The 26484-nt window shown below is 38.6% G+C and overlaps 9 protein-coding genes and 3 non-coding genes across 12 annotated transcripts; 5 read left to right on the top strand and 7 right to left on the bottom strand.

Annotated features, from left to right (window-relative positions):
* Positions 1 to 401: 401 nt before the first annotated feature.
* Positions 402 to 5453, top strand: NUP192 (Nup192p; the record flags this gene model as incomplete). Its single annotated transcript, XM_056223483.1, has 1 exon — positions 402 to 5453. One exon carries the CDS (start codon positions 402 to 404, stop codon positions 5451 to 5453), a length of 5052 nt encoding a protein of 1683 aa, XP_056077497.1.
* A 362-nt stretch (positions 5454 to 5815) lies between these two features.
* Positions 5816 to 8320, bottom strand: NSP1 (FG-nucleoporin NSP1; the record flags this gene model as incomplete). The annotated part of the gene is made up of 2 exons (XM_056223484.1): positions 5816 to 8160; position 8320. Coding segments are annotated over 2 exons (2346 nt in total).
* A 343-nt stretch (positions 8321 to 8663) lies between these two features.
* MHP1 (Mhp1p) lies at positions 8664 to 12866 on the bottom strand (the record flags this gene model as incomplete). Its single annotated transcript, XM_056223485.1, has 1 exon — positions 8664 to 12866. One exon carries the CDS (start codon positions 12864 to 12866, stop codon positions 8664 to 8666), a length of 4203 nt encoding a protein of 1400 aa, XP_056077499.1.
* Positions 12867 to 13212: 346 nt separating this feature from the next.
* Positions 13213 to 13995, bottom strand: SMKI10G1680 (uncharacterized protein; the record flags this gene model as incomplete). Its single annotated transcript, XM_056223487.1, has 1 exon — positions 13213 to 13995. The coding sequence occupies one exon, from the start codon at positions 13993 to 13995 to the stop codon at positions 13213 to 13215; it is 783 nt and encodes a 260-aa protein (XP_056077500.1).
* Positions 13996 to 14419: 424 nt separating this feature from the next.
* Positions 14420 to 15787, top strand: GYP6 (GTPase-activating protein GYP6; the record flags this gene model as incomplete). The annotated part of the gene is made up of 1 exon (XM_056223488.1): positions 14420 to 15787. The coding sequence occupies one exon, from the start codon at positions 14420 to 14422 to the stop codon at positions 15785 to 15787; it is 1368 nt and encodes a 455-aa protein (XP_056077501.1).
* Positions 15788 to 16897: 1110 nt separating this feature from the next.
* Positions 16898 to 18103, bottom strand: SDH9 (succinate dehydrogenase SDH1b; the record flags this gene model as incomplete). The annotated part of the gene is made up of 1 exon (XM_056223489.1): positions 16898 to 18103. The coding sequence occupies one exon, from the start codon at positions 18101 to 18103 to the stop codon at positions 16898 to 16900; it is 1206 nt and encodes a 401-aa protein (XP_056077502.1).
* A 708-nt stretch (positions 18104 to 18811) lies between these two features.
* On the bottom strand, positions 18812 to 18883 carry Smki_10.trna9D. The gene has a single exon. It is a non-coding gene; the product is annotated as a tRNA-Asp (tRNA).
* A 14-nt stretch (positions 18884 to 18897) lies between these two features.
* Smki_10.trna10R lies at positions 18898 to 18969 on the bottom strand. The gene has a single exon. It is a non-coding gene; the product is annotated as a tRNA-Arg (tRNA).
* A 2769-nt stretch (positions 18970 to 21738) lies between these two features.
* On the bottom strand, positions 21739 to 22398 carry LOH1 (Loh1p; the record flags this gene model as incomplete). Its single annotated transcript, XM_056223490.1, has 1 exon — positions 21739 to 22398. The coding sequence occupies one exon, from the start codon at positions 22396 to 22398 to the stop codon at positions 21739 to 21741; it is 660 nt and encodes a 219-aa protein (XP_056077503.1).
* Positions 22399 to 23267: 869 nt separating this feature from the next.
* IRC18 (Irc18p) lies at positions 23268 to 23942 on the top strand (the record flags this gene model as incomplete). The annotated part of the gene is made up of 1 exon (XM_056223491.1): positions 23268 to 23942. The coding sequence occupies one exon, from the start codon at positions 23268 to 23270 to the stop codon at positions 23940 to 23942; it is 675 nt and encodes a 224-aa protein (XP_056077504.1).
* Positions 23943 to 24689: 747 nt separating this feature from the next.
* Smki_10.trna11V lies at positions 24690 to 24763 on the top strand. Its single transcript has one exon. It is a non-coding gene; the product is annotated as a tRNA-Val (tRNA).
* A 388-nt stretch (positions 24764 to 25151) lies between these two features.
* SNX4 (Snx4p) lies at positions 25152 to 26423 on the top strand (the record flags this gene model as incomplete). The annotated part of the gene is made up of 1 exon (XM_056223492.1): positions 25152 to 26423. The coding sequence occupies one exon, from the start codon at positions 25152 to 25154 to the stop codon at positions 26421 to 26423; it is 1272 nt and encodes a 423-aa protein (XP_056077505.1).
* Positions 26424 to 26484: the final 61 nt, after the last annotated feature.

Raw genomic sequence — 26484 nt, forward strand, 5'->3', positions numbered from 1 at the left:
TCGAGGTTGATTATCAAGACATAAAATTGGTAAAATAAAGTATCCCTTGGATCAGATATTGGCATTTATGTTTAAAGGCCAAGCTGAATTATTTGCGATCTTAGTTAACCCATTGTTATTCAAAGAATTTGTCGGGCCGGGTAGTGGAATTCAGTCGGTTTTGATGAAAATAATTTTCCTGTTTGGAAATAACAAGGTTTGATTGTAAATGCGGTGTAGTGTTTTCTTACTATGTCGATTGTCTTTCAATTAACACACCTAACTCTCTGTTTGCGGCTTCAGTCTGTACTATATATACCAAAATTTGTCTTCAGAATACGCTAGTTGACAAGAACGCCTTTTTACCGCGAAATATACAACATCTAACTTACTTGAAAAGAGTTATTGCGTAGATAAGAAAGATGAAATGGTCCGCAATTCCTTTCGAATCATTGTATCGTTCTATTGAGGACGGTGAGTTCGATTTTGATTTATTCAAAGAAATACTTCCTGACTTACAGAATTTGAACCTGAACACTGGCAAACTAAAAAACAATACTAGCCGATCACAATTAGAAAAAGGTGAAGTTACACTATCCGATGGTTCTACTTTTAAGCTTAATCAAGAGTTTATTTTTGAGGCCATTTCTTTATCAGACGAACTGAACTTAGATGAAATTGTTACATGCGAATTGATACTCTCCAGTGATGCCACCGCGAATAGCGGCAAAGTACAATACTTTTTGAGAAGACAATTTATTCTTCAAATTGTTTCTTTTATAGTCAACTGTTTCCACGAAGACACTGAACTGTACCAAGAACTATTAAAGAACGGAGTTTTAGTTTCTAATATACTTCCAGCTTTTAAGTTCATTCATACACAGCTATCTGAAATCAAACAACAAATTAATAAGGCCCAAATATTAGAAAATTATAATGTCTTATTCAGGCAAAACATCAAGTTTAGAAGAGATTTCCTGTTGAGGGAATATGATATTTTGAGTCAAATTTTGTACGGTTTAGTGGATAAAGGGGCCGTCATGAAAAGCAAGGATTTTGTAGTATCTTTGCTTGATCACGTATCAGAGCTAGATTCAAATGATTTTTTTATAGTATATTATATTCCTGCATTTTTCCATCTTTTCGCATCTTTAAAGGTCATGCCCGATGCAGATGTTAAATCGTTACATTCTCAGTTCGTAAAGGACTTAAAGGACGACGGCATATATTCAAAACCGGCTAAAGTAGCTCTCATTTTTATTTTTTTGGCCTATTTCATTGGATGGTGTAAAGAAGAACCAAAAAGGAGGGCTGATGTGATGGATTTCAAAACTGACGTGGACGAGCCAATGACCTCTGCCGTTGAACTAGGTGCCATCGAACAAATCTTAATATTTGCTGCTGATACTTCTATCGTGGAACAGGACAAGAGCATGGAACTATTCTACGATATAAGATCTCTGTTAGAAAGACATATTCCAAGGTTAATTCCGAAACAACTACTTGATGATGAAAAAATATTCAGTCAAGCTACGAATTCTACCTACAACTCCGCAGTTGCAAGCAGCAGTATGAACAGTAGCGGAATATGGAATTCTTCCTATCCTGGGATGATGTCAACTACTGATAGTACTCGGTTAAATTGTACGCCTAGTAATTTCAACGAATACTCCTATACAAATATCGTTTTATCCGAACAGACTCAAGAGTTTTTTCTTTCAGCCTTTGACGATGTGCTTCAAACAATTATTACAGATTGTGCTTTTTTGCTTACAAAAATTAAAGATGCGGAGGAAGATTCTTTGCTGTCTGGTGAAGATTTAACTTTAGATGACATATCATTAAAGGCAGATTTAGAAAGGTTTTTCTTGTCAATATATTTTTTCTATGCATCAAGGCCTGAATATTCCAGTGCCTTCTGGTCAGATAAAGAATCAAATGCTTATGGTTTTATTGAATGGTGCTCAAGATGCAACGACAACTTGATGAGATCTTGTTTCTATTTGATGATCTCAAGTCTGTCCTTTGGTCCTGAAAATTCTCTAAATGTTTATCATTATTTTGGAGAAAACAACTCCATCTCATGGAAAAACATTGCACAATGCGTTAGCGATTACACCAAAAAAATCAGCAATTTCAACACAAGTCTTCAAAAGAGACAGCAATTCAGTGAATCAACTCACAACGATATTGACTCAACAGCAGTGGCTTTAGAGGAAGGCTTGAACGAAGAAGCTGTAATATTTTTATCATCTTTGTTAACCTTGGTCGGATCAATTACATACCACGTTGATGAAGATGTGAAAATCGCGCTATCAACAATTTTCTCTGATATTCTTTTTGAATTTACCAAGATGAACACGCCTCTAGTAGGCGCTGCTTTCAAAGTTTTAAGTAATCTCGTTCCGAAACTTGAATCATCAAGAACAAAATTTTGGTCCTTTCTAGACTCCCTAGTTTTTCAGAATTCATCATTGAACTCTTCATCAGAATCTTACAGAACTGCTTTTACCAGCATACTTACAAAATATTCTGAAGTCCTAGGGTTTCTGGAACTGTTCCAAAACTTAATTTCTATTCATTCTCGTGAAAGTGGTAGCGAATACATGGTTTTTGGTAAATTAGCATTTCCAGCAAGGCTAGGTCAAGGTTACAGAAAGGTAGGTATATGGCCATATTTTGACTACATTTTCAATGATATTCTAGCACATATACACCAAATCACTGATGTCAGAAACAGAAGAGCCGTTCAGCTTCCCGTTTTCAAAATTATTTATACAGGTTTATGCTCTTTTGACTACAGCGTGATTCTGAACTCTATTCCTGCTGCTGCAAATTTGAATGCTTTGGTAGATTGTGAGAATTTTTTCAATTATGTCCAAGAGTGCCCAACAACCCCAGTATTCAACTATATTTTTACGGAAAAGGTTTTCAAAAGTATATTTAATGTAGTTGATATTGGTATCGATCAATTATCCATTGAGTTAGAAGGTGGTAAAAATCAGGCAGAGTTGTTGCAAGTAGCCGTGAAAATTATAAACAAAGTATTGGATTACCAAGAGACATACGTGGAAGAATTATTTCCCATTGTCAAGAAGCATGGCAAAACTGATTACTACATGCCAAAGAACTATTCTCTTCACGGGTTACGTTCGTTTTACGATGCTATATTCTTCAACATCCCACTTGTTGCACACTTGGGTTTATACGTCGGGATTGATGACCACATCTTAGCATCCAATTCACTACGCATATTGGCGAAACTCTCAGAACACCCTGATGACTCTATTAGATCATCGCCGAAGAGAGATAAGTTGTTGACGATATTTGATTCTGTGGATGAATCTGCAAGAATAAAGGATGCATTTATTACACAGTTGGAAACCTCTATAATTGATACTGATGTTCTGACTTTGAAGCTGGAGCTATTAGACTTTTTAACTTCAAATTTGTCTAACTGCAGTCGAACGACAAGTATCTCCCATCTTTTATTAGGTTTCCAGGTCTCAAATGTTATATCTCTGGGTCCTAATTTGGCGACATTTATATCTTCAGGAACTTCTTTACTCAACTCCATCATAAATCTACTCGAAGCTTCATTGAACAGTATTACCAAAGACAATATTGATTATGCAGCCATGAGGCTAGCTACAGTGGCACTGGAAATTATCCTAAAACTATGTCGTAATCCGTTAACATCAGGTTTACTATACCCGTACCTAATCGAACAGAATTTTTTTGAAAGAGTAATGATTCTCGATCCACAAGTTACAAGGTTCACAACGTGGAATGGTCGTCCATTTGATAACTCCACGAAAGAAAAGGGCAAAGATTTTGTTGAAAGCGAATCCATTGGAGCATTTTTGTCATTCTTAGCGTACAGGAACTATTGGACACAATATTTGGGTCTATTTATTCACAAAATTTCTTTTTCGGGTACGAAATCAGAAGTTTTAACATATGTGAATTATTTAATCTCAAATACAATGTATTCAGTAAGGCTATTTTCCTTCTTGGACCCATTAAATTATGGTAATATCTGTGAAGCAAAAGAGACCTTATCAATCTTCAACAATATTCCTTTGCACTTAGAACAAGTTCCTTTAAACAGGTATTGTTCTGGTAATATCTATGATTTCCGCGAAATGGAAAAGCTCATGCGTCTAGTTAAGAGAGTTCGTGCCGAAAGCTTATATCCCAATTCCCTTGTTCCCGATGTGTCAAAAGATCAATTTATAAAGGAGGCAAACTCCGAGTGCATAAAAGCTAAAGATTACTTCACCAGTATCATATCAAGAAGTAAAGCTTTGGAGCTAAATTTATCTGTACTACACTCTTGGGTACAGTTGGTACAAATTATTGTCACTGATGGAAAATTAGAACCATCAATACGATCAAATTTTATTCTAGAAGTTTTTGGTACAATAATACCTAAAATTAGTGATTATGTTGAGTTCAATATAACGTTTTCAGAAGAATTAGTTTCTCTCGCTGTTTTCCTATTCGATATATATAACCGCGATCGTAAGTTAATTACCGACAAAGGTACGGTAGATGGCAGGTTATACCAGTTGTTTAAGACCTGTATTCAGGGAATAAATTCCCCACTATCCTCCGTGACATTGAGATCTGATTTTTATATATTAGCAAATCATTATTTGAGTAGGGTGTTAAGCGATCAAGAAGGGTCAGAAAGAGTTCTACAAGACTTGAGACTAGGAAGTAAAAAACTGGTGGAAATCATATGGAATGACGTTATTTACGGTGAAGGTACTAGTAGAGTTACGGGTATGTTGCTATTGGATTCTTTAATACAACTGGCAAATAAAACTAAAGAGAATTTCGTATTAGACTCTCTAATGAAAACTACGAAGCTGCTATTGATTATACGTTCGCTGAAAAACACGGATGCTCTGTTAGGCTCTACGACGGAGCATATAAACATAGATGATCTGTTGTATGAACTGACAGCATTTAAGGCCACCGTATTCTTTTTGATTCGTGTCGCCGAAACTAGAAATGGAGCAAGCGCCTTAGTTGAGAATAACTTATTCCGAATAATTGCTGAGTTGTCATTTCTAAAGGTTGATCCTGATTTAGGTTTAGAGCTTGTGTTCGACGAGGTTTACCTTCAGAATTCTAATTTTTTGAAAGTCAACGTCACTTTAGATAACCCACTAGTATTTGACAAAGATACCAATGGCGTCTCCTTGTTAGAGTTGATCGTTCCTATTTTCCAGTTAATAGCAGCTGTTTTAGTGAGTATGGGAAGTTCGAATAAAAGCGTCGTTCAAAGGGTAAAAAGCTTGCTGAGTATGTATAAAAGGTTAGTGGTAGGAATTTTCAAAAGAGATCTTTTAAGAGAAAAAGATGAAAGAAAAAAATCAACGGATCCTAGTACCCAAAGTTTAAATGAAATGGTGAAGTTAATTGTGATGTTATGCACTTTAACAGGATATCAGAATGAAGACTAAGCTTTCTTCTTTCCAATTAGGAATCGGTCAAAATTAGCAACATATAGGTGTTTTATTATGTACAAAGAGAAAGCTCTCACAAACAGAGTGAATTTTAGTCTTTTGAATTAGAAACGCCCATCCAGTGCAAGAAGGCGTTGATTCAATTTTTATCTCAGTAAAATCAGGCTTGCTCACAGATAAGTGTAACAAGTCATAACACTTCATGAAATAGTAAATTGTTACACAAGTATTGTTGAGAGAGTTTAAATTAAATGCAGGTTCTAAACCTTTGCGTTACATTTTCATACGTGTACATAATTACTTAATATAGCACAAACTATGTCAATTATTTTGAGAAGAAGGGAGTTTATTTTTTGCAATCAGTTTTTTATGGAATTGATCTTTCTTTCCAAAGTGGAGGAGTTGTCATCTAATGACCTTAAAGCATCGAAATGTGAATTCAAAATTTTTATTAGTTGAATATTTTCATCTTCATTGTTCATATCGATAGTGGTGGTTTTGTTGAATGTGTTACTTACATTGTTAATTTCTGTGATCAGAGATGACAGATTAGATGATAATGAATTTAAGTTTTCATCCAAAGTTTGAGCCGTCTTATATGCTTGCTGCCTTTTTTGATCATTATTGTTGGCTGCAGCACCTGAACTTGTGGATACGACATCAGACAAAAGAGCTTCTGTTTTAGTTTCAAAATTGTCTAAAAAGTTCTCTAATTCGTCTTGTTGCCTTTCAATATATTGTAGAGATTGGTCTATTTTGTTCTGGCTATGTTCTGCCATTACAGCATCAGAGTATAGCTGACCAATTTGTTCGCCTCCCTTTACTAACACTTGATCCCAACTATTGACTTTTTTCGTATACTGTTCAAAATGAGAAGCGGATTCTGTTAACTGGTTAGTCCATTTCGTTACCAAGTCATCGAGAGTTTTATTATCAAGAGAAACTGGCTTCAATTCCACTAATTTCGAGTTTAGTTTCAAGTTATCACTTGATTTAGTATCTGCAATTGACTTTCCGGAAGAAGGAACCTCAGTCTTTTTTTCATTATCTTTTTGAGAACCAAATGTAAACGCTGATTTATCTGTATCATCGCCTTTTTGTTCTTCGGGTTTTGTACCAAAAGAAAGGGCAGGCTTTGCCCCATCACCTTTTTTTTCCAAAGGTTTAGATCCAAAAGAAAAAGCAGTTTTTGATGCATCACCTTCTTTCCTGTCATTAGTTTTGGCTCCAAATGAAAACGCGGGTTTGGAAGCATCACCATCCTTCTTTTCCTCAGGTTTAGAATCAAAAGAAAACGTCGGATTAGTAGCTTTTTCATTCTTTTTCTCTTCAGATTTTGCTCCAAATGAGAATGTTGGTTTGGTGGTCTCACTGTCCTTCTTTTCCACAGGCTTGGTGCCAAAAGAAATGCTTGATTCTGTACTAGTAGATTTATTTGCGTCCGGCTTAGAACCGAACGAGAACGCAGGTTTTGGTGCATCTCCTTCTTTCTTTTCATCTGGTTTAGCACCAAATGAGAAGGCAGGTTTTGGTGCATCTCCTTCTTTCTTTTCATCTGGTTTAGCACCAAATGAGAAGGCAGGTTTTGGTGCATCTCCTTCTTTCTTTTCATCTGGTTTAGCACCAAACGAGAAGGCAGGTTTTGATGCATCTCCTTCTTTCTTTTCATCTGGTTTAGCACCAAACGAGAAGGCAGGTTTTGATGCATCTCCTTCTTTCTTTTCATCTGGTTTAGCACCAAATGAGAAGGCAGGCTTCGATGCATCTCCTTCTTTCTTTTCATCTGGTTTAGCACCGAACGAGAAGGCAGGCTTTGGTGCATCTCCTTCTTTCTTTTCATCTGGTTTAGCACTGAATGAAAAATTCGGCGTTGTATTGGTTGTCTTACTATGGGTCGTTGTAGTACCAAAGGAAAACGCAGGTTTAGCTGTTTCACCGACTTTAGATTCTGAAGGTGTAGCACCAAAAGAAAGTTTCGGCTGCGAAACTCCATCTGGTTTACTGCCCGTTGGTTCCGAAGCAAAAGAGAGAGAAGGTTTAGCAGCTTCACTGTCAGCTTTGTCCCCATCTAATTGTGAACCTAGGGAAAATGCTGTCGTGGGAGCTTGACCCTCTGTTTTATTACCGAAATTTGAATTAAAGGAGAAGGCAGACTTAGAAGGTTCAGCATTTCCATTGCCGTTAGTAGTTGCGCCAAAGGAAAAGGCAGGTTTGTTCGCATTTGTAGTAGCGCCAAATAAGTTATTACTTGGGGGAGCATTACCAGTCATACTAGGAGTTGTGTTACTATTGCTACCAAAATTCAAACCCCCAAACGCGGGTTTCGTGGTATTGTTATTGGCATTGTTACTTCCGTTGTTATTGAATAGGGATGAAGACGCAAATGAATTTCCTCCATTATTTTTAGTTTGTTGAGAAGATCCAAAGAGGGATGTTCCAGTACTGTTACTACCAAATGCGTTGCTTGAAGGGTTGCCGTTACCAAATGCAGCATTGTCAGTATTGTTGCTACCAAAAGCGGGTGTGGTTGAAGAGTTTGTGTTGTTTACATTATTTGCTACTGGATTGTTAAAATTGAATGTTGGTTGTCCCGTACCAAAGGCACCTCCACCAGTAGATGTGTTCTGGGTGGTGGCGTTAGTGTTATTGTTGGCAGTCCCGAACGAAAAAGGCGTTTTGTTCTGTTGAGGTGTATTGAAATTCACTAATTTTGAAAGTCGTATGCTTCACAGTTGCACAATTAGTGTTAGTAAATTAAAGACATTGAATATCACTAAAAAAAATCTCATTTAATCCTATGCCCTGCACGGGACAAAAGATAGAATTTTTGATAAGAGCAAGCGTCCAATGGAAGAAGACATACTTTTTTCAAAACGATCAGGGATTGTTATCGTTTGGCTATGCGTTTCAATGGTACTCTAATGGTTTATTCCGAAATTTAAATTATCACATCAAACATCACATCAGAGTGGTGCTAACAAAAGTTATTATTCTTTCTAAAAGTTGAAAAAAAAACTCATCGGACTCGTCCGGGTTGTTCTAGACTTTGTACAAAAGGAATAAGGTTACATTAAAAATGATAAATACGAAAAATATTTAGAATAATCATACATGAAAGAATACGTAAATGTCAGAGGGTCAAACATTAATATGTTTACAGCACTCCAGTAAAGAAAGGGGAACTAAAAAAATGAACAAAATCCCTTATTATTTGGTATTACTGTTCCGCGCATCCTGAATTTTATCTAGCACATCATCATACGCAGCGTCGATGGCATTTTCCTCTGCATTGTTCATAAATTTTTTAAACTCAGGCGCATCAGTGGGAGGAATCTGGGAACCATTATTCGTCTTAGTAGCATTAGAGCTTGATAATGTCTTGTCAGTTGTGGGAGATGCATTGGCACTTGAATCGTCCGCTTGCGATGGATCCAGTGCATCCTTTGTTTGGAAGGCAGTATCCTCTTGATTTTCTTGCTTCTTGAAAATCTGATGCAAGTGATATCCTTGGCTATGCAGCTCATCAATGACACCTAATATAGTGGAGACATCATTTTTCAATAAAAATTCCTTTATCTGATCACTATCTAAGGATTGTGCAGCGCGATTTAGAATTTCCTTGTCCACGGGTAAGTCGCCGCCGCCAACAAGCTTTTCGTGTTCTAGTTCTCTTTTTATAATGGAATATTTATTCTTGATATCGACTTGATCTCTAGATTGTTGGTCATCTGCTGGTGCCAACTCGTGATTTACGTTTGAGTCATCGCCTTCTCTAAATTCTACGGCATCTTCTGCATCAGGACTTGATTTTTCAACTATTGCACTGCCGAATGGCATTAGCGCAATGTGATCTGAATTTTGTAAGATAGATGAACTCAGTAATATCCTTTGACAACTTTCTGAATTCGGAACTGCTTGGTTACCTGATTTTGGGTCTTTTGACACCAAGTCTGGTATTTTCAAAGTGTTATGATGCCTTTGTTTCAGCAGGTCGCAACCTCTTTCCAAACTTGCCTCGATGAAGCACAATCTAATCAAAGCTTCTTTGCCTTCAAGATTTAATTGACCATTAAGTTTCAAATCGAAAAGATCATGAACCACTTTACTAATCTTGATACGTGCCAATGCAATCTTGGCCATGAAATTTTCAACCATTTTGTTGTAATGCTCGGAATTATCTGCCTTTTCGGTTAACAAAACCGACAATTGATCCTGTAAACTTGAGAATTGAGTGTCTTTGATATCTTTATCGTCATCGTGTACTCTTTTCAACTCACCCTGAATGTTCCTCAAGGCATACAATGAAATTTTTTCCTTAATGTTTTCCGGCATATAAACGTAATCTATGTCCAAAGTCATCAGAGATGAACTCTTTCTCACTGCCTCTGCTAAAGCCTTGGAAGATGCCAAATCCAATTCCGTTCCTAGCATGGAGAAATAGTTCAATCTTGAACACATGGGTAATACCTCAGCCAACATAACTACACTGGTGGAGCTTAAATTATTGTAGTCAATATGCAAACGGACCAAATTAACGAAAACAGGTAGAAAATCGATTAAAGTTGGGACACAATGTGGGAAAATGGCAGGGTTGTTCGATATATCCAAGAATTTTAAATTTTCTGAGTAGCATAAAACACTGATTAATTTTAAAACCTCATTATTCTCAAAAGTGTCATGTTCGTTAACTGTTAAGTTTGTCCCATTCAACGATAAAAACTTGAATACGTTTTTCTCGTTAGCCTTTTGGATTTTGCCTAAAACAGCGTCTGTGAAGGAAGATAGTTTGCCATTCAAATCGTTGAAACCGACATCTAGGCCTGTCACTTTAGATTGAACCATCCATTTAGCTAAATCATCGCATTGACTGTTGGTCAGCCCATTATAAGCCAGCCCCAATCTCTCAGTGGCTATGCATGCAACGAGGATGAAGTTTTTGAATTGTGCGGCATTCATTTGCGCCCCAGAAATTACGATTTCCTCCAAACCGCCCATTAGGGCAATAGAAGCCGTCAAGAGATCCCAATTCATGTCAGACCTATTTTCTAAGTTGCATTGCATTCTCAAAACTTTTGACTTCAAAGAGGATTTCGAAGGCTTTTGTACGTTTGTCTTGATGGAGGGTACCATTGTCAAGTCAATCGAGTGCAACGACTTGGCCTTGGAGACAAAATAACACAAAACTTTCCATCCTTCTTCATCTAAGGGAGTGTTTCTTAGGGAAAGCTTTTGAAAATTTCCTTTATAGATTAACGAACTCAAAATAATTCTAAGCATTGAGACAGTCAATTGTACGCCGTCCAAAGAAAGGCACAACACGGGAGCAATACTCAAGAAATCGCTGAATGACCAAATTTCCACCATTGAAGGTCTTGGGTTACGTAACTGTAGTATGGGGATAGGATCTGTGGAGCCTTTTTTCAATTGCTTGAGAGTAGCCGGTATCGGTAGAATTTCTCGTAAGTGGCAACAACGGGTATACACAATGTCGTGAGGAATCTTCAAACAAGTGGGAGGCATGATCTCTCCTTCGTCATCTGCGTTCGTGCCATTTGTATCGCTGGATACCATAGAAGCCAAAGAAGATGTAGAAGCACCCCTTCTGGAAATCATCGGTTTGTCAATAGTCAAATGACTGGCGGTCTTACTGACAGTAACCTCTTCTTCATTGTTGGTAACAATACGTTTCAATTCGTTTGGAGCCTCTTTAGCTCGCGCCTCTGCAGCGGCTTCCGCAGCAGCCATAACGATGTTTCTCCTCTGAGAATTATTGTCTTCGTCATCGTGTGGTTCTATTGTGTTTTGCTTTTGAGGAGCCATTTCTTCTTTACTCTTGGCGTTAGCATCGTCTTCTTCAGGATTTAATAGTTTCAATTGTCCGGTACCCCCCACCACAACGCCCAAACTGGTCGTTTCCATGATTTTTTTCCGTTCTTGTGGGGTTAACCTGTGTATGACAACAGACCCATTGGGCTTCACTTCCACCTCACCCTTGCGAGGGTTTTTACTACATATTTGTTGTGGGGGATCGTTGAAATACGTGTTTGTAGCGAAGGATACGTGTTTCAAGGGCTTTACATGCTCAAGGCCAGGAACGGTGGTTATTTTCGAGGGATCGAACTCCATTGAATTAAAAGACCATAGCGATGTTGATGAGATATCTGGGTTGTTGTTGTTGTTGCTGGCAGAAATGGAAGAGGAGTTGCTGTTGTTATTGTTCCCGTAAGAAGTAACTTTCCTTAAAAATGCGCCGAACTTATGGGAGGAAGGTGCCGGATTATTGTTCTGCGTTGATGAGGAAACATCGGAGTTGGAATTCACTGCGTCTGCTACTGATGCACTGGTTAATTGCTTCTTCTTGAAAGCAGGCGGCAATTTTGGTTTGTCAGGATGAGGTGGAATAGGTCTCCCCTTAGCGTCAAATTTCTGGTGAACACTTTCTTTGGGAGGCGCTGGCCTGTCGTTATGAAATGAGAACGAAGCGCGTGTACTTCTCTTGACTGGGGGAGAGGCAGATGATTTTATAAAGTTTCCCTCTTTAAAGGCGGCTAATTTGTAGTCCTTAGATTTGTAATAGCGCAAAAAATCCATCAATCGCGGGTCAGGGCGAGAACTATCGCAGTCACGATCGTCCATGGGGGAAGAATCGTCAGTCTGACCTTCTTCTGGGGTGTGATATGCGGCCACACGGCCATGGTAGCGGTTTTGTGGATGATTTTCGTAGTATACCTCTGATTCCGTCTTAGACCTTGTTAGCGGTACCATGCCATCGTTATAAGAGAGCGGAGTATCGTACTGTAACGGCGGGGGTGATTCAGCAGATATAGTAGCAGTTCGTTCTCTTCTTACGGCGGCCCTGCCGTCTACGTGAGTTGGAGAGGGCGAGCGTGAGCATGAGTGCTCTTTCCTTTCTCTTTCCTTTTCTTGTTGTTCCTGATCCTTTTTCCTATGGCCAAATAAGCTCTTGAAAAATCCAATTTTCTTGGGCGCAGGAGTATCTTCTGTGTGATGATGGTGATGGTGGCGACGGCCTGCGTCAGCTTCAACGCTAGAAACGTTAGCCTCCACCACTGACTTGGACCTTCCCCTAGGGGGTGGGATGTTCGTAGAACCAGCAGTGGCGCCAATGCTGAAGCGCTGGTTGTTCATTAGCGAGCTTGCTGCTACTGAGTGACGACGTGCTTTGTCATTTGAAGAAAGAATGCTGCTAGACGAGTCTACAGACATTTCGAAAACGGGCGAGCGAGCAGTGTCCATCTGGACGTCAGGAGCCACACTGTCGCCCTTGGACCTAGACTTCCCATGCCTGAGGCTGCTTACGGTGGAGGCACTGGGTCTGACCAACCATCCAACGTCGATGCAAGGGATTCGGTGCTCCTTAAGTAACTTTTGTGTGTCCTTAGAATCCATGGACCAGTTGTAGTGCTATCTTCTATATCTAGCGTATGTAAGTGCGATTATGCGAGCGCCAGTGTGGTGTAGAAGTATGTATGAGACAAACACTTTGTCGGCAAGAGAATATAAATATAAAGGAGCAATAGAACGCAGCATTTGCTTGTACAGCCTGATGCTTCGAGTAAACCACCGTTGCGTGGAATGAAATGAACCTGAACGTACCAGATGCGAAAACAATACAATGGCCAATAACGTAAACAGTCGCGCAGCACGGGGAGGGGGGGAGGGAAACTTATCCAGCAGAACGAATGAACAGCGGGCCGCGGCCTAAAACAGAAGGAGAGGGAAAAAAAGGGCCGGGCTACCATTGGAATAACGGGTCCGTAGTAGCTAGCGCGCCCAACAGTGCCTCCAATTGTAACACGCACTTACGCTGCGGCCCTTCCAAAACGTCTTCATCTTCTTTCTGCATGTTGAAGTTAGAATCGAAGCTAGACTCGTAGCGCAACCAGGTGTCGTTGCTGCTAACCTGCGGCGTGGCGTACACCAACTCCGGTGACGATGTCCAGAGCAGCTGCAGCGGCGTCTCGCCCGCGTGCCTGACCTCACAACCATGCAGCACACTGCTTAGGTCCCTGGTGGTCACTGTAGTTTCACCGATGAACAGCATTGGAATGATGATGGTGCGTGAATGTCGCCAGGCAAGTTTCCAATGCAGTCGATCGGTCCATCCTGTGTGTCTTACTGAAGACGACCCCATATAGTGGGTCCAGTCATCCAAGAGTCTGGCATAGCTTTGACGAAGCGGCGCCGTCGCGGCGCCGCTCTCAAAGCTGCTAGGGTTGGCGATGTGGATGGGTATTATGCTGTCGCATTTCTGCAGCACGGCCATGCAATCGGCGACCTGGCGCAAGGTCATCGCCATAGCAAACAGTTTCTGCGTTAGTCTGTTAGTGCTGCCGCTGGCGAAGTCTTGGTCAGTGAGTGCTACGATCTCGTAGCATTTTGGCACTAGACTTTTTAATATTGCGAGTCTCTCGCTGACGGATTCGCTGCGTACAAAGCAGCAGTACGTGTTGACCAACTTACCGAAGGATGCGTTTACATCCGTGTAACACTCCAATCCGGAGTAGTCTACAAACATGGCTATGTGTTTTCTGGGCGCTCTCCTTGTAGCGTTCCTTTTTTCCTCTATTTCTCGATATAATATAGTAAAACTATTTTTTCTTGCCATTTACTGACGCAAAGTGATAAACCACAGAAAAAAACCAGCAACCAGCTCTGCTCGTGCTAGCCGTAGAATTTGCCTAGGCATTACCGCTACATGGTGTATTGATTTAGTAGTAGTAGGCGATGGTAAAAGAGAAAGGGTTAGTCAGTTACCCGTCTCTGTGGCAGCGTTCCTTCAACAGTCCCTTTTTCTTTTTTTTCCCATTGAGTTTTCCATAGTCAATGCAGCACTGTTTAGTTTCATTACCTTTTTGAGAACAGTGCAGAGTGGTTTGAAAAGATTAAGTATATATAGAGAGAGGCAGCTACTGTTCGGTTTATTTTCCGCTTATGCAATTATGAAGGATGTGTTACAATGGGCAATTGACCACTACGTCAGTAGAGATCAACTGGTGCAGAAGGGAATTTGGAAAGGTGAACTATACCATGATTCCATTTTTAAGGAAAATAGTAGAGGCTGGCTCTGGAAAGCTCTTCTACTGTGCGATGAAAACAACAATTGCTTGTTAACTGAGAATTTTAAGGATATGGACGCTAATCAGTTCGGCTTAGTGCCAGTGCCTATACTGACAGATGATGAGGACGAAGACAAAAAAGGTAATGTAAATGTACCTAAAAGGGTATTGCATTCCAACGTTTCTTCCTCAATGGGGATCAGGAGGCTGACTCCCATCGAGGCTATTGAAGAACATCCCTTGTCTGGTAGCAACTCGAAAACAAAAGGCTCATCGTTCAAGGGAAAGGGGGAGAAGCCGTTGACGCTGAGGGAAACTCTGGAAATTATAGATTTGGACCTCTCAAGGATAATGCTTGACGATATATTCCAGGAACCCAAAGTACATGCTCAAATGAGACAGCTTTTGTACAATTATCTGCTGATACATGAAAACGAGCACTTGCAGTACAAGCAAGGGTTCCATGAAATACTAAGTGTCATTTACCTGCAGTTGTATCACGGCACGGATCTTGATAATACCGATTTGCAAAATGTTCTGATAATTTTTAATAAGCTAATGAACCAAATTGAACCGATATTTTATAACGAAGAAAGTTTGATTGACTGGGACAAGAAGGTATTCACAAAAATTTTTAGGATTTGTTTACCAGACATATTTACTAAGATTTTTTATCAACCACCAAAAAAGGGCAACGGGAGGAAAAGAAATACAAGTCATCTGCTCCATTCCAATCTAATATGGCTTATCCGATGGACAAGGTTGTTATTCTTAAGAGAATTGCCTTTAAAGAATGTATTGATAATTTGGGACCATGTGTTGACGTTCAACTACCCCTTGGAAATTTTCATTGCGTGCCTTGTCATCACACTTTTTTTGTCCATATACGATGAACTTCACGAGCTCGTAAATCAAGATGGCTATGAACATGCGAATAATAATGATGAATTTATCGAAATGATTTTACATTTCAAGAAAATTTTTCAAAGGAAAAATGCGAATAAGAATGATGAAGACTTCTTAGAGTTATGTAGAATCACGGGAAACTTATGCGAACTGTGGTACGGAAAGAATTATGACGATATGAGATTGATTTGCGACACTTTTATAAACGCGAAATTTGGCATTAAAACTAGTGATGTTTTGAACATGGAAACTGCAAAGTTAAGTATTGACCCCAATAGGCAATCACTCGAAAACAAACTAAGAGAAAGGGTGAGGCAAACACTTTTGAAAAACAAAAAGAAATAAACAAACAAACTCTCACGTCAATTTCCCTTTTCCACGTTTATCTACGATACGTGAGTGCTCATAAAAGATGCATAATTATTTGATTTTTTTTCCGGTACGACATTTCAGTTCTGCTGTTTCAGGAACCCAACTGTACGTGCATTCATCTACAAAGGCAAAGAAGAAAGCTCTGCTACTAATACATAGTCAGCGCGCGCTTCAAACTCCATTATGAATTGAAGTTCCTACAATTTTTTTTTTTCATATTAATGGTTGATACATTATATTTCCATCTCTTGATTTTATTACATAGTAGAATAAATAAGGCATGAAGGCTGGTGAAAAGGGAGCGCTAAAAGCCAAAAAAAAGTTACAAAAAAGGTCACTTTTGCTGGATCAAGTAAGTAGGTATGTTCCTTAAAAAAATAAGCACTAATATGATCTGACGGCTGGTGGGACTGGGCAACATTCATTTTCATCTAAAGTGTGCGCGATCACATTTCTATACTTAATTTTTACAGGTTTCGATGTTCCATCTTGCCAAGATAACGTGTGCTTCCTCCAGTTAACATCATCCCTGTTGGGATAGTCCTCTCTAGCATGAGCACCACGGGATTCTTTTCGCTTTGCCGCAGAAACCGCCGTTTGTCTGGCACAAGTAAGTAAATTCTGCAGTTCCAGAGTTTCTACAAGGTCAGAATTCCATATCATGGATTTATCGGAAACGTGAACATCTTTAAAAGTGTTCTCAACTTCAGCAATGTTTTTTACACCTTCATCTAAGGTTTCTTGCATCCTGAAAACAGAAACATCCTTTTGCATTGTTCTTTGCATGTCCAACCTAATTTGAGATGTTTTTTTGGAACCGCAATTGTTTCTCACTCTATCTAAATTAGCGATTGACTCGTGGCCAATGTTTGACGCTAATGGTATATGCGGTAAACCAGGTTGCAATACGTCAGAAATGGTGCTTGCAACGGCGCGGCCAAAAACTACCAAATCCAACAATGAGTTAGCGCCTAATCTATTGGCCCCGTGAACGGATACGCAAGCAGCTTCACCACAAGCCATCAATCCTGGAATGACCTTATCCTTACCTGTTTCTTCATCAATGGTCAATGCCTCGCCAGTCTATTTAGTGGGAATGCCGCCCATATTATAGTGAACAGTTGGCAATACGGGAATTGGCTCCCGAGCGACATTCACACCCGCAAAGACAGCAGCCGTCTCAGAAATACCTGGTAATCTTTCCTTTATCACTTCTGTTGGTAGATGACTTAATTGCAGAAGAATATGGTCCTTATGTTTCCCAACACCTCTACCAGCTCTAATTTCCATAGTTATTGCTCTGGATACAACATCCCTGCTTGCTAAGTCCTTGGCAGTAGGGGCATAGCGTTCCATAAACCTTTCTCCTTCAGAATTCAATAAATATCCACCTTCACCACGGGCACCTTCAGTGATCAGGCAGCCAGATCCGTAAATTCCAGAAGGATGGAACTGAACAAATTCTAAATCTTCCAGCGGAAACCCAGCACGAGAAACCATGGCATTACCATCACCTGTACAAGTGTGGGCAGAAGTGCAGGAGAAGTATGCCCTACCATATCCACCCGTAGCGATGATGGTCTTGTGAGCTCTGAATCTGTGGATGGTACCATCTTCTTCATTGTAAGCGATGACGCCAACAACATCGCCCTCATGAGTTAGCAAATCCATTGCAAAATATTTGATGAAAAAGTGAGTATTGTTTTTCAGTGCTTGGCCGTACAGTGTGTGGAGCATTGCATGTCCTGTTCTGTCCGCCACAGTACAAGTCCTATAGGCCTGACCCCCTTTACCAAAATCTTTCGATTGTCCGCCGAATGCTCTCTGATAAATTCTTCCATCTTCGGTTCTTGAAAACGGCATACCGTAATGTTCCAATTCAATGACAGATTTTGTTGCTTCACGTGTCATATAATGGATGGCATCCTGGTCTCCTAGCCAGTCAGATCCTTTGACGGTGTCAAACATGTGCGATTTCCAGTTATCTGAATGCATATTCCCCAAAGCTGCGTTGATTCCACCTTGGGCCGCCACAGTATGTGATCTTGTGGGAAACAACTTGGATAGACAAGCAGTTTTGTATCCCGCTTCAGCTAAACCAAAAGCTGCTCTTAAGCCTGCACCGCCCGCGCCCAAAACCACACAATCATATTCGTGATCGATAATGTGGTATTTTACGCGTGGATTTAGTTCAGGTTTAGTTTCCTTAAGTTGACGGACAACGGAAGAGAAGCTGAACGTTCTTAGTGAGATGGATGACTTTTTTATTCCCTTTTTAAAAGATAACATGAATTATAACTCGCGTATATAGCTATACCTGTTTGCTTCTTTTGTTTCTTTACACCATATGAAAAGTTTAACTTTAATCAAAGTTAAGGACATTCAATAAAATGGGGGAATGCTCTTTTTGCCACTCTATGGAACTTGGCCAATACTTTAAAGGGCAGACCCTTATATTATAAAGGGAGGTACTTAATTCCGGAGAAGGAGTAGTGTTATGTAAAAAAGTGGCTTGACTGTCTAACAAGCTAAATTAAGCATTGCACAGTTATTGCATTATACTTTTCCATCAATTTTACCATTTTCATAAGAATGCTCTAAAACCACCCTAAAAACATTCCCACCACGCATATCTTCCTTCTGCTTCATTGGCAATCAGATTATATTTCAAACTTTGAAGATAAGATTGATGAGATACTTTAACAATATATGGCACTTCCAAGAAAACACATGTACTTCTGTTATATCACATATATATATATCATATTGATCAGAAACTAGCAGCTTTTTGCTATTCAACTCTACCAATCAATCACTCCCGCATGTTTGCCTTTCTTGACAAACACCAGTATATTTAAATATGCAAATATTCATACGTATTTCAACATGGGTTTTGACCGATCGCTACCTTCCATCCACTTCGGCGACCATCGCCTTCCCTGTGCTTGATATACATGTAAAAATATACCCTTAGATATTAAAGAGTGCAAAAAAAATCTCCGCGACGGGGAATTGAACCCCGATCTGGCACGCGACAAGCGCCCATTCTGACCATTAAACTATCACGGATAGTGGAAACAAAGCACTCACGATGGGGGTCGAACCCATAATCTTCTGATTAGAAGTCAGACGCGTTGCCATTACGCCACGCGAGCTACTATTTGTTGTAATTTATATTTAATAGACAGTATAGGACACATTAATAGTGACGACTATGTTGTAGATGAAACATTAACAATTACTCAAAAAGGTAATTGCTAATTACACCTGAAACAAACTTAGACACTCTACTCAAAGAAGTAATAATAACCAACATATATAAATATTAGTATTATAGGAAACTACAATACAGACGGGATACATTAATATAGAACGAAAAGTTAAAGTTATGATTAAATGTTCCCCTAAAACTTGCATAAGGAAGTTTGCTACGTGACAGAAATAAGTATTTATTTACTTATTGAGTCCACAGCACCTTTTATATGTTCATGGAAGATAAATATTTTTCAAAACGTTTTATTGTTAGAATGATAAGTGACGACGCAATGATGGGGGCGCAGTAAAATTTAATATCTATTAGTGAAAGATTAACTGGGTATTTACATATACAAGGACATGAGTCGTTACATTGAAACTATAGTAAATTGTCTCATGTTTTTATATTGGTTATGTTTAATATGAAAAATTGGCGTGTGTTCTATATACCCTCTTATATAGTATAAGAAGATTTGCTTTTATTCTTAATTAATACTACAACTTGACTACTAATTATCAACAAGGCGACCCACCTTCCTTTCAGGTTTGGATTCTTTTCCCTGTAAATATACCGAGGTGCCTAGAGTAGCCAATGCCCTATTGCAAGTTTCTAGTTTATTATCTTTTGTACGCATATCTCCATGAACCTTTAGCATGCTGACGTTTGTTGTAATGATGGAAAAGAAGTAAAAAAATTCGGCATTGGTAAATCCAACATCGACCTCAAATGAGCCTGCAATTTCGTTGACGAGCAGTTCTCCAGTTTCTAAATTAACCATTCCTTCGCCTAATATACCACATCGGGAAGGGAAAAAATTAAATCGCATTTTCAGCCAATAATTTTGCCTTAAGTTGAACAAAGTCCAAACCTACTAGAAAGATGGGTCACATAATTATAATTGTTTCGAGTATGAATGAAATGCGAACAAAGGCTGAACTACATTCCAGGAAAAACTGACATTCAAGTCAAAAAAATTCCTGTCGGCCAAAAGTTGAACTTAGAAGCAACTGTCAAACCATTGGTTGGTATCATCGTGGGCTCAGGCTCTGATTGACCTGTAATGTCAGCCGCATGTGCGTTTTTGAAAGATATCGGTGTTCCATTTGAAGTGACAATAATCTCTGCTCATAGGACTTCACAGAAAATGTCGGCATGCCATTTCTGTAAGTAAGCGTAGTATCAAGACAACTGTCACAGGAGCAGGCGATGCAACCTGTTTACCAGCTATGCTAGCAGCAATGGCGCCACTACCCGTCACCGGTGTACCTTGAAGGGTCTTGTCTAGATGATGTAGATCCGTTACATTCAATTGTTTAAATGCCTAGAGGTGTCCCAGTAGCTATTGTTGCTATTAACAACAGTACGAATGGCGCACTGTTAGCTATCAGACTGTTTGGTGCCTATTATATAAGTTACACAACAAAAATGGAACTATTTTTATTAAAGCAAGAGGAAGAGGATCTTACTAAGAACAAAAAATGGAAACTGTCGGATACGAAGCTTACTTGAAAAAAACAAATAGAAGTATAGATATCGATATACTCAACCAGCAAATGATTGTAAAGTGATACGTAGGTGCTGTAAAGAAAAAATAATATACAAATGCGTATTGGAACCCGCACTTTGTTTTTTCCACTGTTAGCGCTGCTTGTCGTAACTGACCGGTTGTCTTGGGTTACTGAGAGCCTGAGTACTGTTCAAGGTATCATGATCCTAACTGGAACCGTGCTCTCTGAAGTGGGGACACCCTATAAAGTTTGGGTCGAATGTAATATGCATCATAACGAGAAAGAAGTCCCGCCTTATTACTGTGCAGCAGAAGTCTTATCTGCAGGGATCAGATGGGGGATAGAATTAGCTGCACTGGGGCAGGTAACTACGTGGTACAAAAGGGGGTTATGGCTACACTAAGTGATACACCAGTGTTAATCATAACAGATCACTGAGTGAGAGATGAAACAAGAAATGTTATTAATAACGACATTTCTACACAGGTTCAATCAAAATTCAAGAAAATTGATACTGTTAATGATGCACAATCATTGTGTTGGAATGAAAATCAACTATCGTCTATCAACTCGTAGACATACTACCAGTACATTATCATATACGGTGTTAGAAGATGACATAAGTTATGAGAAGCTGTCATCGAAGTTAGTGGAAGCTGAAACGCAAGGATTGATAACAAATGACAATATATAAAATGACAATAAAAGCATATACAGAATTATGTAAAATTACGAGTTCCATTTATTAGATGCCTATATCCTCGAGGAGAGCTTCTAGTATATTTGTATACAAATATTATTGCCTCTATCAACATTGGCATACCAACAGGCTCAAAATTTACTGCATTCCTTTATATAACTTCCAAATTATTGTCTAGTCAACAAATCTTTGGTTTCATTGCACTACTGCCTGGACAACTCTTCTAGTATTGGTATTCAACAAAAACTGAGTACAAAATTATTCTCTTGAGGTTTTTCCTTTGTATTTTTTTACTTATAGTTTCTTTCATTTTACTTTCAAGAACATAAACAACAGTACAGCACTAGAGAAATATCTACACAAAACAAAAACAATGAAGGATAGATAGGCAGCGATAGTTATACCGGTACACACGCACAATATAATGGATTTTAATTGTCTTACCTCCACCCGTTTCGAGCTATTGAATGGCATTGTATATTAGTGCCAACCAAAATATAAAGCCAATACTTCCAACCGTCACTCCAAGAAGGCATGCAAAAGGTGCTACCGCACATAGATCGGTTACTCCTTGAGCCAGCCCCAGTTCTAACAGACTTACAGTTAGAATTCTTTTTATTTTATCTAATCGTTTCCGTTTTTCTTTCGCTTCTTTCTCTTTTTCGTCTTCTCTACCACCATTAATAGTAATTCGATTCTGTTCTCGATTGAGATTTTCCAAAGCATCAACTACCTTGGTCTTGGATAGTTCTTTGAATTTCTTAATATATTCAAATGGCGAAACGTTCAAGGCCGCATCTAATGCCCTTTCCACCTTTTCATATTCCATTTCGAGAGACTCCGTCCCATTATTGGCCAAACTCTCTGCTTTGTGATTTAGAACCGCTTCTAGACCCTTCAATATGAAATTATGTTGCTCATATTTTACACTAATGTTTTGAAGCTGTGCCTCGAAAATAGGTACCTTTTCTACTGTCATTAGTTCACACGTTCCATTACCGTCCAGGTTCTTCAACGATGTGATTAGCCTATCACCAGCATCCCTAAATTGTTGTGATGTGTTGGTTACTGCAGTTACAACAATGATGAAGTAAAAAGGTGTAAAAAACTGGAGTCTCATTTCAATTAATTGCTTGACTAGGTTTTTTTATTTTTACCTGTTTTTTTGTGGTGTCTCTTTATTCACTGAGAGCCTACACTTTATTGTCTTGAAAGAAGCAAAAAAAAATCTAGTTCCTTTGTTTTAATCCTCTCACAAGTGATGTTGATGTATTCAATGTCTATATAATTACAATATGTATTATTTTTTAAACAATCTCCGCAAGACCTGTCTTCCATATTTTCGCTCATTAGTTCAGCTGCAACAACAGCTAAAATAACACTTACTACGACTACCATTTATGCGGCAACTTGAAGTTCTGCCGCTCATCTCTCGGATAGGAAACCCACAAAAGAGGAATTGTGCACACATTTTATTTATATCTTTGTATGTATTTTTCCATTTTTTTTACAGGCACTTACCTTTGAAAAAGGGACATCGGGCCCTTAGAGGGAGGAAAATGACACTAAATCATTGATGATAATTTGTCGGACAGATCACAAAACACAATTAAACATTAAAAAAACATCTATTGGCGCCACAACTTGTTGGCCTTGGATTCTTTATCTTTCTTTTCTACAGCAGCTGGCGCTCAGTGGAGACACAAAATCACTTTTAGGTTATTTTTTTTAGTAACATAAACATAAGTCTTTTCATATTACCAAAATCGCTCGAGATAAATCTCATTTTTGTCTCTCCAGTATGAAGATGAAAATTAAAAGATTTTTCTGGAATTATTTATTAATACTGAATTGTTTTTAGAGTTGTATACTCTTCGGTTCTTTCACTTCTCTTTTATGGATTACATCTATTCAATTATTTCAATAGATATACTTTTTTTGCTTTTCCAACAAAAATCGTAATTACAGCAATAGTCACAAAACTATAAGATGAAAGTACAAATTATAGAAAGAATTCTTCTGTTCCAGTTCTGTTTGCTCACCGCTGTATTAGCCGGCAATAGAGCGATGCTAGAATTCGAAAGTACTGGAACCAAACTGGTCAATTCATTGAGAGTCTTAGCAACTCACTCACAAAACTCTGTGTGTGCTGATGAAAAGATATCTGGAATTGAGAGACAAATAGGAGAAGTTAAAGATATGTATAGTAACCACTCTCTTATTCTTAAGGGATTAAACAGTATACTGAATAACAAGGTAAATATCCTAGCAAGGGAAATTCAAATGGAAACCGTTGGAAATAACACATTTGAAACAGAAACAGGGAAGGTAACCAAGGGCTTAGACCGAGCAATAAAAATATCTCCATTCAAGTACATCAAAAAATTCAAGACTGTTTCAACGAGGAAGCTTGAAAGCGTCCTGAACAAGTATGATCTTGTTGCTAAAAAGGGCGGGGAATTGACAGACGAACAGAAGAAAAAGAAGGAGGTACTGGCACGAATTACTAGGGTAGTTGCTGCCACAACGGTCGAGGCTGGCCTGGCGCAAGGAGTAATTGATTTATGTATGACGGTGACAACTAGTCTGTGTTTAGTCTCGGCTAGCATTGGAGGGGTCGGGTTTCTTATTTGGCTCACAATTATATACCAAGCTCTGACTTAAGAACATGTTACCGATTTCTTTTTTGCCATCCCTGTATATTGTTAAATCTCAGATCGTTGTGTATATATAGTCTTTTTAACGACATTCTAATTTTTGCACTTAAGCTCTTATTTCACCACCTTAACTGTTTAAGGAAGTATTTTCCTGTATAAGTGAGATGTGGGTGAATTTTGGGATAATTTTTGGGATTCCATTGTTGATAAAAGCAGTATTATTATTTATACATAGTATACCAGAAGTCCTACTCCTTGAAGATGCTGGAATAAGTGATCACAAATATATATTCATTCCTATAAATTGGAATAAGCGATTATAACTATACGTTCTTCGTATAGATTGGACTAGGCAAATTCAAATAATAGAATTCCTGCATCAGTAAGATGAAGATATGTTAATTGTTCAGAAATTAGTATATAAAAAGATGAGTTATAACCAAAACCCCATCATCAATGTTCTGAATTATGTCTGAACCATTCGGTTTAATATAACCAATCAGCGTGTGTTTTATATACATCTCTTATATAGAATAAAAAGGAACGACTTATTCTTAATTATTACAACTTACTAAACAATTAATTATCAATATATATTGGGTATTATTACTGCTTTGAGTAGAGTGTCTAAGTTCGTTTCAGATGTCATTAGCAATTACCTTTTTGAGCAATTGTTAATGTTTCATCTAGGACATAGTCGTCACTGCCAACGTGTCCTATACCGTTCCAACCACGAAAAATTCCAACAAAGTTCGGTTTCGTGGTCTAGTCGGTTATGGCATCTGCTTAACACGCAGAACGTCCCCAGTTCGATCCTGGGCGAAATCAATTTTTTGCTTCTTCTCCTCCTAATAAGGAACTACACTGGTTGTAATCAAGCTGTTATTCGTGCACGTTTAATGATCTGATAGAATCCATGCATAATACTGGACATGCCTTTTCTACTTCAGCTATTTATCGTTTCGAATATCAGTAGAAAATTCATTCCGCGCTCACAAGGTCCTGCCGGGTATTCGTCGGCCAACCTTGAAAGGGGTAGCAATGCCCAAGGGCGATGTATAGTTTAGTATTAAAGAAAAGGAAGGAACATTATTATACTAAGGATAAGCGTGAAAGTTTTGAGGGAGCAAGATTAACAGATTGAATTTTGTTAGCAGCTTAAGCCCTTTGTTAGACTTTCTTTACGATATATCAAGAGTCTCCTCTTTGTTGGGATATGACAGACAAAAACAAAAACGATTCAACAAGCAAAGCTAAGGATAAAGTCAGAAATAATCCAGAGAAACCCCCATACTGGTTTGAAATCATCGTCTCTGATCCACAGAAAAGAACAGGCGACCCAGGCTCCTCATCTGGCTACGTAAGTTATCAAATATCAACAAAAACTAACAACACGACATTTTATGATAACCGTGGCAATTCAGAATCTATTATAGTCGTACACAGAAGATATAGTGATTTGTTGCTACTGCATGATATTCTACTCAACGAATTTCCTACCTGCATAATCCCACCATTACCTGATAAAAAAGTTTTCCAATACATAGCAGGCGATAGATTTAGCCAGAGATTTACACAAAAGAGATGTCATAGTTTACAAAATTTCCTCAGAAGAGTCTCTTTACATCCAGATCTTTCGCAATCAAAGGTCTTCAAAACTTTTTTGGTGAGCAAAGATTGGGAATCTCATCGCAAAGTTCTTCAGGATAGTTTACAACCAAATAAAGATGAAGTCACTGATGCGTTTATGAACGCCTTCAAAACAGTTCATAAACAAAACGAAGAGTTCACTGAAATAAAGGATAAAAGCGATAAATTAGATCGAACTGTGACAAAGATAGATAAACTATTTCATAAAGTTGTGAAGAAGAATGATTCGATGTCTGAGGACTATACAAAGTTGGGCACCAACCTACAAGAATTACAGGAACTGCTTACAGGTGAGAATGAGGAACTTGCTGGGAAGTTGAAGATTTTCAATGAGGGGATAACACAACTGTCGTACGGCTTACAAGATCTTACCAAGTACCTGGATTACGAGTATATTGTTGATTTGAAGGATCTTGAACACTACATTGATAGCATGCGACAGCTGATCAAGTTGAAAGACCAAAAACAAATAGACTATGAAGAGCTGAGTGATTATTTGACAAGGTCGATTAAAGAAAAAAATAATTTGATATCTGGATACGGAGGCAGTAATTTTTTTGCAAATAAGTTAGAAGAATTGGCGGGCATAAACCAGGAAGCTTCACGTAGAGAAAAAATTAACAAATTAGAAAGTAAAATAGCGTCATTAACAGGTGAATTAGAAAATGCCAAAAAGGTGGCTGATGGATTTGAACAAGAATGCTTGAAGGAGATAGACCATTTCGAAAGTGTTAAAACAACTGAAATAAAGAAATCTCTTGGTTCACTAGCAGATCATCATATCGAATTCTACGAAAGGATACTCGAAGCATGGGAGAAAGTAGATGACAATTTATAATGCCGCTGCCAATGTTTTCCCATTGTTAAAAACAGCCTTGACGCTACAATTTTTTGATCAT

This window comes from Saccharomyces mikatae, assembly GCF_947241705.1.
Source record: "Saccharomyces mikatae IFO 1815 strain IFO1815 genome assembly, chromosome: 10".
In the NCBI taxonomy this organism is placed as follows: Eukaryota; Fungi; Ascomycota; class Saccharomycetes; order Saccharomycetales; family Saccharomycetaceae; genus Saccharomyces; species Saccharomyces mikatae.